The 17335-nt window shown below is 37.0% G+C and overlaps 1 protein-coding gene across 1 annotated transcript in view; it reads left to right on the top strand.

The window, feature by feature from the left end:
* Window positions 1-17059, top strand: part of DNTT (DNA nucleotidylexotransferase) — a gene marked incomplete at both ends in the record, with an annotated part of 93485 nt that extends 76426 nt beyond the window's left edge. Inside the window, one exon of the mRNA XM_082486148.1 lies at window positions 16973-17059. Coding sequence (XP_082342274.1) covers window positions 16973-17059 — 87 coding nt within the window. The remainder of the gene's footprint in view (window positions 1-16972) is intronic.
* Between the last annotated feature and the right edge of the window lie 276 nt (window positions 17060-17335).

Below are 17335 nucleotides of genomic sequence, written 5' to 3'. Positions count from 1 at the left end.
GGGCTCAAACAGGCTTAGAGTTTTAAAAGTGCCCGGCAAGCTCGATTCTACTGGATTATTTTTTTTTCAGGGCAATATTTTGATAATTGCATCATTTTTATGGAACACACAGGTTTAAGTGAATAGGAAAACTCCAACAAAACAATATTCATTAATGTTTTGCTGAATAGATCTATTCCCAAGGCAATGGGTTATTATGTTTGTGTGACTACACATGCGTTAAGTAGAAATATTGTTCCCTAGAACTGCCTTTTCTCTGGGAATCCCAGGAAGTTGCATTCCAGTGATTCTCAGCCAGCAGCATCCATATATCGTGTTTCTCTGTATGCAAGGATGCCCCAAACAAGTCCAGAAGATGCTTCTGAAAGATCTACTGTGCTATGCAAAGCCCAGCCCTACCACTTATACCATGGAAAAATCTGAGTTTTTAAAATGCAGAATTTATCATTTTTTACGATTACTCCCTAACTAAAATCCCTTATCTGAATTAATTTAAAACCAGTACCATTATCAAATATTTCAGAACTCACCTTGTCAGAAAATAAGCTGCTTTTTGTTGGTTTTTATATTTTGGTATTTGGAAAGTATTCCTTGTAGATACAGCAAATAAGGATGTTTAATACTTCCCCACTGTACTTCACATAGTCTCAGCTGTGGTGCGATTCCCTATTGCTCTTTCCTTTCATTCAAAGTCTGTTCACTGTTCTTGATGCCATTTGCTGTTCAGCAGTTACTCAGAGCCAAAGAGCCTGGGAGAAGGCTGCTGTATTCAGCATCTGAGCTGTAATCGTTTCCTGTTTCATAGAAGACTCTGCGTAAAACTGGAACTACTTTCAACTGCTCCACACCAGAAGTTCTGACTGATACATTTCCTCAAATTATTATCTTTTGAGCACATAAGCGAGCATGTGGGAGTTAGGCTGAATGAGAGATGGGATGGGCTCGATGCATTAAGCTGCTGGAGGTAATTCTCTCTCTTCCTGTTTCGTGGTGGGAGATTTCTAGGGATGGCATGTGGAACAGCTTCATGGCTGGATCATGGCCGTGTAGAAATTATCACTTTCCTGCACCTTTATCACACCACTACTGAGCAGAGATCCTCAAGCTAGTTGTGGGATCCAAGGGTTGGATTTGTCTCGTAGATTTAGATTTTTATCTTATATAAAGCCATATATTGTCACAATAATATTCCATAAAATCCCTTTTAAGTCCCATTATTGCTTTATGCAGTTCAAGGCAGCAAAATGAAGTGATGTGAATAATTAGCATTGCTTTTTTGCTGGGGTTCCTAGGGTATAATAGATTGATTAATTTATTAGCATACGAATGTTCTTGCACTAACATTGTAGGTTGTTGGGTTTTTGTAAGAGGAGGATCACAATCTCGATATTATTTTGAAGAGTCATTGGAGCATAAAGCAGTTATGAGTTTTATAGCCTATGAAAATTTAAGATGGGAAATAGCTGCCTTAATGTTTTCTATTGTTAAAGAAATATTGGGAGAAATATGACACTCTATGCAGAAGACTGTATATGATTGATGACAATTTTGCATTTAAAAACCATTGTGTGAATTTGAATGGCATTAATCATTATTTAGTTGTTGAATAGCAGGAGAGGCGGTTTATGTAACTGCTCTGAATAGTAAATTCACAAGATGCTCTGAAAACTTCATAACAGGACCCAGCTTTGCAAAACATTAAATGGTGTACAGTTACAATGAAAATAGTGAAACTCTATGCTCCTAACTTTTTTAAAGAGAATATTTAGTTTTCCTTGGGAAACGAGTATAAGCATGAAAGGGGAATTTTATCATGGGATTTCTTCCACGCTGTGAAGATCGCTATTGCCCAGTCTTTAATCACTTGCCTGCAGAAAGCATTTCTATTTGGGAAAATCCTTAACTGACTCTTCAGGCAGGGCTCACCCTGTCTGTCTCTGCACATATCTGTAAAGCCAAATGAAGGTGTGATTACAGCCCAAGTAAGTGACTGTTATACGACTGTAATGCTTTGATGATCTGGCTCAAGGGTGTATGTAAGTTTGCTGAGTTCTGGTCCTACTCAACTTTTGCCCAGTAGTTGCTTGACAGACAACCACGGTGATGGAGCAGGTAGCCCGTCCAGTCATGCCTGGCAACATATTTGAGCTTCTAGCCTCCCCCATGATATTAAATTTTTTCCTCTGCGTCAGTCTAAGTGGGCGTTGCTGGCATGCCGCTTAGCCAGTAACATTTATTTTGGAATAAGTCTTACCTGACAGTGACCAAGTTGGTGGGAAAAGTTATGTTGGCTTGGCTTAGAGTCTGGTAACAGCTCAGAGGATGCCAGACTGATTGCAGATCGTCGGGCCGTTACTTGCACTTCCAGAACTTTGTAAACAGATCTCCTCATAAAAAGCCAGCTTTGTTTTCCAAACATTGATTCTTTTCTGTCACTACCCAATACGTTACTTCTCAAAAGCATGTGTCACTGGGAAGAAGAGCTGGCTATGATTCTATACCCTCGTTTTATTGCATAAATATGTATAATATTCACACGTGTTTAACTCTGTATTCAATACTTATAGTCCCAAAATCAGTTTTCTTGTGTCACCTGAGAACATTTAATCCACACTACCTTTCACTGAAAAAAAGATGCCTCAGAAGTTTATTTGCACAGTTAAAGAGACATTTTTTATGATTCTTTAAAAACTGGATGTCACAGTCTTTGGCAGATGCTGCTCTAAAACTATGAAGTTATAAGAGTGAGACAGTCAGCCTTGAGAGCATCTTGATGAATTAAACATGCTGCAGCTGCAGAGTTCGCTTTAGATGTCTGCAGTAATGATTGGATTAAAGCTAAAATAAACATAAAGATCCAAAGTTTGTAATATTGATTTCCAATGTGATCAGTTGTTCACACAATCATTACTGCAATTAAACACTGAGTCGCTGTAAACAGATGCACATACTTTCATTTATGTTCCAGTTCTCTCTCAGAGGAAAGTGGAAATTGCATATGTGATTTGGGGGATTTGTTCTTTTTGCACCTGGCCCTTTTTTTAAAATTAAGAATGAAAATAATCTACTTTTCTTACCTCTTGGTAAATTAAAAAATGATTATGCATTTTCTTCCAAAGTGTGCTTTTCCCCAGTGTTCTCTTAGCTGTTTAAATGTTTCACATACAGCATATGATAGTTCAGTTTTACAAAGTCTGCATATAGTTCATGTATACGTTTACCTAAATTTAATCCCTTTGCAGTAGCAAGCTGTACATCTAACACAAACATGAAAGTACCTAATTGTTGTTTCCTTTGCTCAGTGTGTTTTCTAAACAGTTCAGTGAAACCTGTATTGCTAATGAAAAGAGAGAGCTCTCAAAATGTATAAGTAGGTGCATATCCAAAATATTTTGATTATACGTTTTTATTCATTTTAATTTCTAAGGCAGTACACTTTCAAATGTTTTAACTCAATTATTCAATCAGTATGCTTGGGTAAGCTATTGAATGTAGGGCAGCTAACATAGTCTCAGATTTTCTGTCAAAAGAAAAAAGAAATCGATCGAGAAGAAGCTAGGTAGAGAGGAAGCTGGAAAAGGAAAGAGCCAAGAGCCAGAGAGGAAAGTGGGGTATGGAGTGGGAGTGGGAATGGGAAGTCTGTGGTGGATGTAGAGATTTGATAAGGAAATGGCCGGACAAAGCGATGAGGAATGGAAAGGGTGTATTTGATTAGCAGCTGCATTGTGGAAAAGAATCTGGGTTGGTTAAAGAGACTGAGCTGAAAAGGGGCAGGAAAAAAGAATGACTGGGGAGAAATCCGAGAGGAAGTTTGATGGACTAAAAAATAAAGTAAATTAATCAGGCTAATGCTTTAAGCTGGCAACAAGAAAAGGGTAAGCTTTCAATTGCCCCAAATAATGAGTAAACTGTGTTTATCTCGCTTTGCTCTGGATACAGCATGAGTGGAGCCTGAAGTTACATTAAAAATCTGAGGTGAGAGAACAAGGCTACAACTTAGTATAGGGAAGAAGGGAAGAGAGAGAGCTGGAACAGATACAGATTTTAAAAGCTGAACTTGCTAAGACTGATTATTCCCACATCGGCCTGCACCGAGATTGTTGCCAGTGCTGTCAGCAAATACTTGGTAGCCCTGTGGCACAGTATATTTCCTGCCTAGTGAGAGAAGCCTGGGGATGTTACAGGAATTGAAGGAAGTAGTATTTCTTTGAAGAAAGAGAAGTCTCTATGCATATAGATAGGAAAACTGAATTAAGGTTAAAATACAATCAACCACATTCTGGGATTTCTTGAATTGCAAGTCTTTGATTTTGCAATCTCACTAATGTTCTTTTGAAGTGGTTTGTTTATAATAACCCCATATGAATTACACTCAGCTGTGTTTCATAAACTCCAGGATTCTGCATTTTTCTTGTTTCATTCATTTATATGAAGCTTTATAGAGAAAAACACAATACACCAACTTAACGGTATTTGACAAGCTAAAGCTACTGTAAATAACATAGACTTAAAGCAAAACAGAAATATAGCTAAAGGGGAAAAGGAAGTAATCCCTGTTAATCTTTTTAGTGACTTTGTGACAGGACACGGAACTACAGTGGGCAATAAGGTTTTGTTCTGTTTTTCTTTACAACAATGTGCTATTTAACGTGTTAACATTTTTGCCTGGGTTGTCAGATAGGACGTTCCAAGTTTCCCTTCGCTTTGTGTGCCCCAAACATATTCTTGTAGTATGGATAGTCATGTATTATGCTCTTTATTTATTGTGGAATGTTTTTAATTATTACAATTTTAATGGGAGATTGGATGCATAACTATGTAGTATTTTGCAACAAAGTAACTACACATCTGTGATTTTAAACAGAGAATATTTCCATTTTATGCACAGCATGGTCTTGTTTGCAAACTAAATTTTAGCAAATAAAAAAGTGCTCATTCAGGTAATTCAATAGATAATATTAATGGTTTTTAATACTTCATTTTTCACGGTGTCAGCTCTTCAGCACTGCTCTTTTTCTTTCTCTTTCATCAAAGTTACTTGGAATAAGTACTTTGGGTGGAGTAACAAAATGTCTTCAAGCTTTCTACATGTTATGAAATAGTTAATAGGTTAACTGCCTAGAATATCCTAACATTAGCCTGATTATTCTATTTCACTCAGTGAATCTATTTTTTATTGTTCAGAAACTTAATATGAATAAACCTGTAACTAGACTTAGAGAATAGTTGTAAAAGAAGTATTCAAATATGGTATTTCTGATTAAAAGCACAGGACATGTCCAGTGGTAAAATGAAATGAGAATTTATGATTCCAGCTTCTATTACCTTCAAAAATTATTCATGCCCAGAATTATTAGAATAAATTCTACTGTGCTATTTTGCATCAATACCATTACACATGATTTTGCCTGAGGGTATTGAGTCAATGGGTAATGCTTGTAATACTGCTTTTTCAATCTTGGTTTGTTATAATGTCATTTCAAAGAGTAATTTTTTTCTCTCTGATTTATTTATCATCTTATTTGTCGCTGGATTAGGAACAGATTAGTTTTTATTTTAAAGCAGGCAGGGTGATGTGAATATTACTACAAAAAATACCGGTTAAACATGAAAATTACATTTGGAGATAATATAATGTCAGAGGCACTTCAGGTTATTTGCTACTGAAAACCGTTATGACACCATCAAAGGGAAAATGCACAGTGTCTACACAGTGCTGTGGAATATAATTATTGAACTTGATGAAATACTTCACATCTCAGCACAATTAGTACTTCAGCATGTACGTTCTATAATAATCATGAAATTGTACTGTTGATAGTCTCATTCATAAACATAGTGTAAATATTTAGCAAAATGTCTAATTACAAGCAAAGCAAAAATCACCAACACCCAGTCGTAAAAGGAGACCTCTCCCAAAAAAACCCAAGCAAGAAAAGATTGGGAAAAACAAGGAAGGAAAAACACCTGAAAGCTGTTAGTTGTATTCTTTTGGAAAGTACTAGAAGATAGATGCTCGGATATTATAGAAATCCACAAAACGTAAAAAATGTGTGTTGACCATAATGAAGATAAATACTACTGAGAGTCAAACGTACTAATGGGTAATTACTACATGGTTCCTTAGGGCTTGTCATGTTTTTTCATCAAGCACTGTCTTATTCTGAGAATGTTGTCTCACTGCTAATGGTGGAACAAGCTGCTCTCCCTCTCAGGCTGGCTGGCAGTGCGGCTCTCAGGACCATGGAGAAGTTTCATTTTTCCATGTTACTTTCTGACAGCATTCATACCACACAAGATAATCACTGAATACAATTACTTGAAATCTCTTTTTTAATGACAGGATTGTATGCATTTTTATCTGGAAATCGCTTTACTTAGTCTTCCCTCCTCCCCCCCCTTCCTCTATTCCCTCCTCTCCCTCTCCGTAAAATCATTTAGCTCGCTGTGAAAGTTACTGATTACAGTGGTTCTTGTTAGCACTTTGTCTGCCCTAATGAGTCACCTAATGATTTCAGAGAAGTAGACACCATTTTATGGGTTGATGTTACACTGTATTGCCATACTTTCATTGTAGATTGAAGGCACTCAACCTCATATCGTTCAGTGTACTGCAGGAATTTATGGAACTTCTGTAACACTTTCTCCAGAGTTGCTTTACACAGTTCTGGGTCTGTAACTGGTGTAAAATTGCGAAGCTATTTGCCACACTGAAGCTCTGAGCAGATTTATGTTTTCCACCAAAGATGTACAACGTTCATTCTTGTAAAGTTAACAGTAGCATAGAGAAGGAAGAGAAAATAGCTGGGTTCCTGATCAGTATTTGCAAAGTATGCCTTCATCTTGGTCATCACAAGTCAGTAAAGAGGGAACGGAGCTCATTGCAACACTGAAGGTATGCTGCATGGCAGAACATGATGGACCTGAATGACAGATGGAAATCCTGGTGCAGGGGCTGCACCCATTTATCGATGGCCATAAATACATGGATTGAGGAGGCACGCGTGCAGCTGTTGAAAGAAAATAGGATCATGGTCCCTGCGGGTAAACATTGATATCACCAATTTCTGCTGCTGAAGTCAATAATTTTTACATGTTGATGGCAGCATTGGCCTCCTGTTATTCTAGTAAAAATATCTATATACTCCCACGTGTATTCCTTTTTGTCATATAGCATATAAAATAAAATCACAGCCCGTGGTCTTGGTTAGGGTGATGCTCAATGACTCAAATTCTACATGGTAAGGGTAGAAGATAGCAAGGAGCCAGATATTCAGGGAAGATTTTAAAGAAATATGGTTGAGGCTTTCACTCATAGCTCTTGTACTATTATGAATCATGCTAATCAAGTAATATTGCTTGTCTTTAGGTTAGTTAGTTCAAATATAGATTCAAGCACATGGTAATAACATCAGCAAAATGCTTCTTTTCTTTGAAATTTGTTCCTTTCTACTGCTATGGCAAGTTATCATGCATTTTCTCATACGCTTCTTCAAACCTTGTGGCTCATACCTATTCGCTGGCCCAGTTAATGCACAAGCTCTGTCTGCAAGAAACCACTCCAGAAAGTGATTGCTTTTGATAATGGGGAGGGTGGAAATATCTTTTTGTGAGTAAACAAGTTTAGAAGAGGAAGTGATTGAAACACTTAAAGTTTGCAGCAGCCTTCCTCGCCCTCCCTCGCAGCTGTTTTTGCTGAGTCACTTTGCGGACACCTTCCTCTCCTAAACCCACTTTCTCAGAAATCCATGAAGATAAAACAAAAACAGGTTAATGTTTTTTATTCAATCTGCTGCAGGGCTTTATTAAAACCCAAAGAAGTTTATCTAGCCTATTGCTTTCCCCGCACCTTCTCTTTCCATTACTTTCTATTCTAGGCGCCCTTTCATTCTTGCTTTTTGGCTGGCTGGTGTTTGAGGTAAAATGTTCCGAGTCATTTTATTAGAGATTTTAGTCTGGGTTAACATCTACCTGAAAGAACAAGTCATAAATGCCTGAATTAATATTCCACTGAATATTTCTTTGCACTATTTTCTTCAGTTTTACCTCCCTGACTTGTTATTTGTGTTGCACACGTTCTCCATATGAAAGTGCTGAACGGCAGAGGCTCATCAATGTGTTCGGTACTGTAAGAAGTGTTAGCACAAGAGGCACCATTAAGAGGTCATGTCAAGTCAATCATTCAGTAACACTCTCCTCCACGCTCTTTTTTTGTCTTTCGCCAGTCAGTTACTGACATTCTCCCTTTCGTCCTCCTCTCCTCTTTTATTTTTAGCCTATTTTTAGAGAATGTTACTAGCTTCTCCATGCTTATGATTCCAGGATAAACCTAATTGAAGTTGATGGGGATCAAGAATATAATCAACTCAAAGTGTTTATTTTGGGACTTGCAATAACTTAATTGTCAATAAATAAAATGTCCAACTAGTTGTGCCATGGAGTGAGTTTGGATAATTTTTCATCAATCAGTCTGTATAATCTGATTACCTCTCTTCTGAATGACCTTTCTGAGAGAAGATGTGAGCGCGTAGCTGAAACAGAACATATGTTCTCACTGTCTGTCTTCTTTTCCCTCGGCTTTCCTGACTCAGCTTCTTTGACAGTGGTCCATGTACTTGTCACTTCCAAGAATTCCTAGACATCTGCATTCAGTGGTTGGCCTTGGAACTCAACTTTTTGTTTGAAAAATATGCTTTCCTAGCCAGAGGTTGACTTTTCTGTAACCTCAGTGTTTTCAAGTTTTCTTTTGGTTGTGAGCTAATGGAGATATTCAGGCTAGTGAGGCAGAGCAGGCTTCCCAGGTGAAAAGCAGCAGTGAACTTGCATGATTTCATAAGGCTTGTTTGCTAAGGTTCACCAGAAATCTGTGCAGCTCACTGTAGTCAAATGAAAAAGGCTGTAGCATTGAACTGTGTTTAATTTTGCACTGAGAACTTACTCTTCTCCTCTTATTGAATCTGTGTACTGTCAGCCACAGGAACTAACATTTAACTCTTGAAAACAAGAAACAACTGGAATTATATTGATATAAACCATTAGATGTGTGCCTAAGGACTTTAAACTTGTAGTTGACAAAATCTGTGCAGCAGAACTGAATTATTGAATCATATGAATTTCTTCATATAAAATTAAGCCAGAAAGACGCATGCTTTTCTAATGTAATTTTTTAGCAAAATTTTAACAGTTAAGGTAACATATTGATTGCTTTCTGACCTCTTTGTTCCTTTTTTCTCCCCTTACCTGTCAGGCAGATCTTATTTCTGTTTTTTAAAGAATTTTGTAGTGCAAGTCCCAAAACTCTTTTCCTTGCAATTCTGATTGTACAATAAATGAAAATATGGCCAGATTAAGCTTTCAAATGTCTGTTTATTTCTTTTCTCCTCATCCTGTTGTGGGTTAGAAGAAGCTGCTTGCGGCTATTGTCACATATTACATTTAATAATCATACATCAAGAAACAATTTTACGTACTACAGCTACCTTTTCAGAAAAAATTCAGCAATGGTTGTTTTAGCATTCATAGAAATTCTCCCATAAACATGATGGTTGTTTGCACTTACTCCAACTTCTTTGTTTTATTTCTAATTATTTTTATTTCTAACATTTTCCCAGATGAGAAATAATTTAATGCTATGCCCATTTATTGTCAGAATCTTGCTCTGAACTCAATAAAATATGATCATCAAATACAGAAGATAGCTGCAGTCAGTCTAAGAATTGCAGGAAACATTACAACAAAAATATTTCTCTGTATTGTTTTGTGGACACACAATTGTGCAGGCATTTTTGATGCAACAATCAGACTCCCTCGTCAGCTGAATATTTTTGGCACAGCATGCAGGAGTTTAGGTCAATATAATCTGAAAGTCATAAAATAATGAAATATATACCTACATTGTAAGTTATAGATTATAAAAGGCTGATTTATTAAAAGTAACATCTTCCTAAAAGTTTCTGCAGTACTGGTGTTATCTCTGTCCAGCGTTGGTGCATCAACTCTTGCTCAAGCAAAAATGGCCCAGTGGCAGAGAACAGATAGGGTAACGCTCAGGTCCCACTGCTAATCGTGTGGAAAGTATTTGCTATTTGATGGGTTACTTATGTTTCTGCCTTCACAATTCTTTGTGTAAGCTCATCTTATTCATTTAATTAACAGCTACTTATATATTTTACAGGTTATAAATGTTATTTGGGTAAATGGAATCCAAGAAAAAGGGAGTGGGAGCAGTTTAATAACTTTGCTCCTTTAATCTAATAAACCATCTTAACATATTCTGTGAATTGTAGGTCTTCCGTGTTACGGTGCACTGCCTCACTGAATGCAGTGGCCTTTCATATCTAGACAAGTGCTTTCACATCTTGCAAGCTATGGCAAGCAATGTAAGTAGCATCATCTCTGCATTAGTCCCAAGTATCTTTAATTAAAAATCTTCAATTGACTTGGCATAAGCGATGACATGTGAAGATGTCACTGAAGTGACAGATACATACATAAGATAAAGTTAGGGTGCATTATGGTATCTTTTACTATGGTTGATTAAGCAAGTTCTGTTGTTACCATCATTCATTTACAATTGACTTTACCCACAAAATGTATTTTTAGGATGGACCCTGTCTAAGCACAACGAACAGTTAAGTTCCAAGTTTACAAATGACAGTCTGTCCTCTTCTTTTCTGTTGTTCATTTATCATTGTCATACTTACTGCCACTGTAATAATTCCAGACATGTAAAGTGATGGGAGTTTAGTCTGCTTGGTATTTATCATTCAGTGTACTGGAAATACTACAAAGTTAGATATGATCATATTTCCATTATATCTTCCTTTTAATAATTATAAAAAGGAAAGCAAAGATTAAGGTAATTAAACTGATGTGAGTAGATGTCACACATGAAACAGCATATAAAAATTAGTGAGAAAAGACCAAAATTAAATGAGAAAATCCCTAACTATCCTATGTAAGAGTTTGCCATTTCAAAGCATGCAACATCATCAGGATACAAAGAACACATTAGAATAAATGTATATGTTAAAGACATTCCCAGATACTTGTCTAGAAGCAAAGTTGTATCAAACAGTTTTGTAATTTGTTAAGATATTGTTGGCAGTATTCTGTGTCATGTTGTGTGTCGTCCCCCTGTCATCCGTCTGTGTCCCTCCCCGCCCAATTTATTTGATGAAACGGTATGTCAGCAGGAGTCCAGACAGAACTTAATGATTATGGCCCTTCAGGGTCTTTTGCAAAAGGAGGGAGTGAGCCTCCTACACAATGTCATAGTTTTCCAAAGGATAATGAAATCCACTGGACTATGACTGCTTCTTTCTGAATTACAGCTGTAGAGCAAATAAAAGTCAGCACTATGAAAAGAGTAAGAAAAATGGGATATGGAAGGAAATTCTTTGGTCTTTGAAAGGGCATGATTTTGCTACGACTTATTCAAGAATAAATGCTCAAATAATATATAAAGTAGAGCTGGGCCAGTAATGAACTAGGAAACTTCATAGTTAATTCCAGTTTCTCAGTTAATACCAAGCATGATAAGGATTTAAAGAACGAAATGAATCAACTTTGCACCGTGTGTCTCACCTTCAGAACAATGGGTTGTGTGTGTACATACGCCGTACATACAAACTTGGAGTACTTTGCTTTCCAGCCGATTCTGCTGGTTCAGAGCCATTAAATCCCATTTCATCAATGATACTGTCTACGTGGTCCTACTGTCTTTTATTTTGGGGTAGTTGCATTCAAACTAACTTCCTAAGTTCATCTTGAGATGGGGAAAATAGTAATGAAATGCCATGGTAACAGACTGAGAGTTATTTATAGTATTACTCAATTATAATACATAACCCAATTTGGTATTTTGCAACACACTATTATTACCAAGCTGTTTGGTAATGAACAGTAGGATACCAGTCTACTTGGAATCTGATTAAATGTGTGCCTTTCAAGAAGGCTGAGTTAATATTGATGGAAAGCACGAGTAGACTTGGTTTCCGGATACGTGTGTACACAAAGCTGGCAGAGCAGTTGCAGGCAGAGCACCAGCTTCGATGTGTCCTGAGTGAGTGACCTCAAGAAAGTATTGTTTTGTTCAGTGCAGTGTCAGGAGGTTGCTGTCACCGCAGTATTTTTCCTTCCTAACCAAACAGCGGAAAGGAAGATGGATGGGCACAGTAGAGGCAAGTGTGGGCTGGGTGTCTAAGCAGTATAGTTTCATAGCCTAAAGAACTGATCTAGGCTCACTGAAACTACAGGTTGCTTAATACACGAACAGTACGTATCCAGGGGCCTGAATTTTCATATAATAGCAAGATCTTTTGTGTTATGGAAATCAAGAATTTGTGCACAGTAATTTCTACTAAACTCTAATTTCTTGGGATCTTTTCTTCTACTTTTCATCTTTACTGTACAAATTGCTAACCATATTTTAAAGTTTCCTATCTTGATGCGTAGGGTCAACCCACTTACATTGAACTATTCAAGAAACAGGTTAAAGAGACACATGAAGGTAATCCGAAAAAAGAAGAGAAAAGGGGGTCTGAGGTACTTTCCAGTGCATGCAATTTTTCCCAGTTATTTAAATGACATATATACAGTAAAATCAGTAAAATCAGTATTTGCCCCCCAAAAGAAACGTGCTGTTGGCCAATACTGATTTATATACCTAAAACTAGAATTCCACTTTATTGAGTAATGGTTTTGTTTTGCTGGCTTCATCGTATTAAAATGTGAGATGAAATCAAGTGACGATAGTCGTGTAACAGCTGTTTGAACTTTGGCAGTGCTAGTTAGGATATCATCAAGCAGTTCTAGCTCTGTGCCTTCATTCTCTGCTGCTCTTTCATCAAAAGTGTTATTGATCATTACTGCCAAAATGAAAAATAAGAGGTAGCAGTTCACATAAGAAAACATTTGGATGGCAGCTGTTCTACATTAGGTGTAGTTAATGGTCATGTTTGCAACCACAAATGTAATATTTACATCCATTGAAATAACAGAATTGATTAAATGGGATAAGAGCAGAGTGATACCAGCTGCTCCAGAGCATTGTTTTTTGCAAGTTTGATTGATGTTGATTGAGCATGTCTTGTATACGCTGAATATTAGTAAGAAGCTGAAAAAAAAATCACAATTACGCAAGCAGTTCATTACTTCTCTTGAGCAAAAAGAAAAGAACAGTAGTGAATGTAATAATCAAATTTGCATCACTGTATAAGCTCTGCATAGATTGACAAAGAAGCAAAATCATAGGTTATGATTAACATTAATAACACTTACATTGCTAAAGCAGTTGGCAGATATCAGCTAGAGATTCATTTAGAAACATGGTTTGTAGCTACTGAGAATGGTATTCAGCATCAGATACTTTATATTAGAAATTTTCCCTGTCAAGCAAATGAAATGAGTTTTGCTTGCAGAAAAACATAAAGTGACAGAACAAAAGAAATGGGATGCAATTTGGGGTCCCAGAGATATGAAGAGCTTCTATTAAAGGGTGTCTATAACATCTGTCTACAAGTCTAAGATCTTTTGTTCTTGTTTTGGGTTTTTTGGGTTTTTCTTTGCAGTAATGTACGTGTATGGATTGCCCTCTCTTGTACTTAATGATAGTAAAAGAAAAAAAATCAAAACAAAAGCCCTAAAATCCTGTCCTCCCAGGACATGCTCTAGGAAAGAAATATCCCCAGTATTGTTACCTGATGGGCAATATTCCATCTCTTATCTCCTTTTATTTTATTCTGTTCAATATCTTGTTTTTCACCATTTTTTGTAGTCCTCTCTATATGAAAGAGGATCAATTTTGCCCGGTCAGTGTTTTTCACAGGTTCTTTTTATTCCAGAATCTGACATTTGAACTTCCTGGAAAAAAAGAACATTATTTGTCTGTGCTTTCTAAGTGATCTTTGTTATTGCAGACACAGCTTTGAACTGTCGATTCATTGTGGATATGGGATTGTTTTCAGCTTTTCATGCTCCTGTAGTATTCTGTAGTTGTCTGGGGTACTGTCCCAGAGTCTAAATATTCATATGCTGAGGACTTCATGGTGGAGGATAAAATAGCTTAGAAAACAGGAGACTGTTTTTACACTTTACACAGGTGTCAAAGCAAAAAGCATACCATGTTTATCCTGTTTTGATTTAAAAAAGAAATAATAAAATCCCTGAGGCAATGGACAAAATTATTCCCTCAAATTTCTGATATGGTATGTTTGAATAAGAAAATTATCTCATATAAGCAAAATTCATGATGGAAAAGTGAAAAAAAAATCATATACCTTATTAATTACTTTTACTGTGCACTCTACTAACAAATCTCTGATCCATATGGAATGTATCACTGCCTGAAATCGATGCATTTATAGTAGAGCTTAATACAATGTCCCCTCACCTCAGTGGGAAAGACTTTATTTCAGTGGGTTTGGTTTGGATAAAGTGCAATTGATACACAATGGTTCTGTAAATGCAAATCTGGGGAATATAAATGCCAGAGTGTTAATGTGATAAGCAAGCATGGCAAGGCACTATTTGTGAAGGTCGCACTGTATGTATCGATACAGGACAGTAGAGAAACAGATAGAATTTTAAAAGTTACTTTCTGGTCTTTATTAGTAAAACAGAATACTTATATAACTTCATGTTGCCATAATTTCCATTGGCTTTAATTATTTCCCTAATTAAAGATGAACTATCTCCAAATAAAATAGTGAAAATATTCGTATTACTTCATTGTATAGCAATAATTTGCTAAGAAAGAGAAATGACTTAGTAACTTTGGATGGATTCAAGAGACTATCAGCCAGAACAGCTCTTAACTACCTACTTTGCTTGATGGAAACTCTGCAAAAGCAGAATCGGAACCTTGCATTCTGTCCTTTCTGTCCTCCCAAGCTCAAAGGAACACTGATGGCCTCTGGCTCTCTTCACTCAGGAGCATCTAACCTCTACCGTTCAATTTAGTCTTCATAACATTTCTAGCACAGTTAAACTGGCTTTCATTCTACTTTGTGTCATTGAAAAATAGCCGTTAGGAATGCTGCCAGCTTGACTACTCTGGCTGTTGGAGCTCAACAGTCAATGAAAGATGGGCTTTTCTGTAGAGTTGGACTTAGAACTCCAAACTGCAAATACCCCTACAATGAAATGGAAACAGGTTTCTGATTTGGTTGAATCCCTGATAAAGTTTGAGTTCAGATGACAATTAATGTTACATTTCACTTTAGGGGTTTAATTCTTGATTATGCCTTGGCAAAATTGTGGCTCCTGACAGCACTGGGATATGGATCGGACACTGTAAAGAATGGAGACGGAGAATGTCGATAAGACAGTGGGTACCAGGTGATGAGATGAATTTTACTGATGATGCCCAAACATATTTCAGGGGCAGCATGAGGCTGCCCTGGGCTCAGTGGTTTTGCTTAGTCTTTCTGGCTCACTGTTCTTTCTGCTTTCCATCCATTGACGCAGCAGCTTAGACAGAGTGACCTAGCTTTCCCATGCTCTGGTGCCATAGACTTTGGCTAGGCTGCATTCCCAAGCCTTTCCTACCAGTGTTGATCTTCTCTGGTGACTGATAAGTAATGGGGGTTGAAAGGAGAAAGAGTGGTCAGTACCAGAAGCAGGATCTACCTGTTCGAGTAATCTGCCTGCCTGCTGCTTTCGAAGTCCCTTGAGTTATGTGATCTCAATGGGAGTAAGAGACAGGGAAGCACCATCCAGGTCAGGGAGTGAAGGAGAGCAAGAAGGGGAGAACACAGAGGAAAAAGAAGAAAAACTGGTGAATCTCTGGTGCCAGAAGTTGTTCCACCATAACATGGGCCTGCTCTGATCTTATTATGGACTCTTCCTGACACATTCCCGTGGGTATGCTGGACAGCATAACCCTCCTGGAAGCAGCACTCGGCAGCTGAGAGAGCAGAAATGCTGGTACAAATCTGCCTAAACTTTATGGTAGTCAGAGATTTTCCCGACTAAGTGGAATTCATCAATGGGTAGTTCTTTAGGCAGTGTCTCCTCTTGCACAGTAGAAAGTAAATCTAGAAGATTATGAAACCTTAACCCTGAAGTTTTCATGACACTGGAGTTTGAGATTGTTCAGAGCTGAATACCGATTAAGACTTAACTTCATATGATTCAGGAATTGCTGAAATACTAAGTGTTCTTTTTCAACAGAAATGACTTCATTCTTGCTTCCAAATTCCTCTAAATTGTGAGGTTCACTGTTCTAATATTCATCTACCTTAGCAGCTTTTTTAATTAATATTCTACTCCAGTGATGAAAGAAATGCATAAGGCTATATTCTTTACTGTATCAGTCATCTTAGGGGAGGTAGGCTTGTGGGTAGTTCCTGTGCAAGAATACCATCTTGTATTATCAGAAGTACAGATATGAAAAAACAAAACTGGTTTTTACTGTAAAACAAAAAAAAAAAAGGTGCAATTGTTGATCCCTCATTTTCAGCTTGCTTTTCCAGATGGAATATTTTCTCTTCAGATAAGCCTTTGGTAAGCATTAGAAATTTGGAAAGCATTGATGCTTTTAATGCTTGGTTATACATAATTAGTGTAACCACTGAATCAGCTTGAATGGGTTTATGGAGAACAGTACTATATTAATTTAAAAAACATTGATGATTCTATTAAGAATGTCAAGCTACTGACCACCATGGAAGGGAAATGTAGGTCTTATTTGAGTTCTACTCCTAATACTTATGCACAGTCTTGAAAAAGTAAATCAAAACAGAGATTGTAAACCAGTCTTTAGAACTGAAAGCATCAAGCAGCATTAGAATTACTTTTTAACTTGCTTTGACATTTCAAGGTCAGCACACTGATGAAGACAGTGTATTCTGTAGAGGATACAATGGGTAGAACTGTCAAAAATTAACTCCTTTTAAACAGCAAAAAACATCAATTGAAATTTCCCTCTGACACCCTTATTGACTTCCTTTTTTGTTTAATTCTTTCACAGAGGATCTTTCTCAAAGCTGGAAGTGAGGAAGAAATCTTTGCACATCTTGGCTTGGATTATGTTGAACCATGGGAAAGGAATGCTTAAAATGATTTGCCACTGTACATTCATCAGTTAACAGCAATGGTCTTTCTGCCTATCTTGCAGTCTGATTTAGATATATATAATATGTGTCTCTATGACAACTCAAAAAATTCAAAAATACATTAGTTAGAAGCCATTATACATGCTGATGTTCCTAGAAAAGAAGATTTTGAGTTCTTCTGAAACCTTTTTGGTCTTTTCTGGTTTAGTTTTTGAAGTTTCTACATGGAAGTGACAAGATAGAGCTTGTTTTGGGGGGAAAATTAAACTGGTGAGATT

This window comes from Vanellus vanellus (genome assembly GCF_965231255.1).
Source record: "Vanellus vanellus genome assembly, chromosome: 7".
NCBI lineage: Eukaryota > Metazoa > Chordata > Aves > Charadriiformes > Charadriidae > Vanellus > Vanellus vanellus.
Note: the sequence above shows the minus strand (reverse complement) of the source record. Positions and strands in the feature narration are given on the sequence as shown.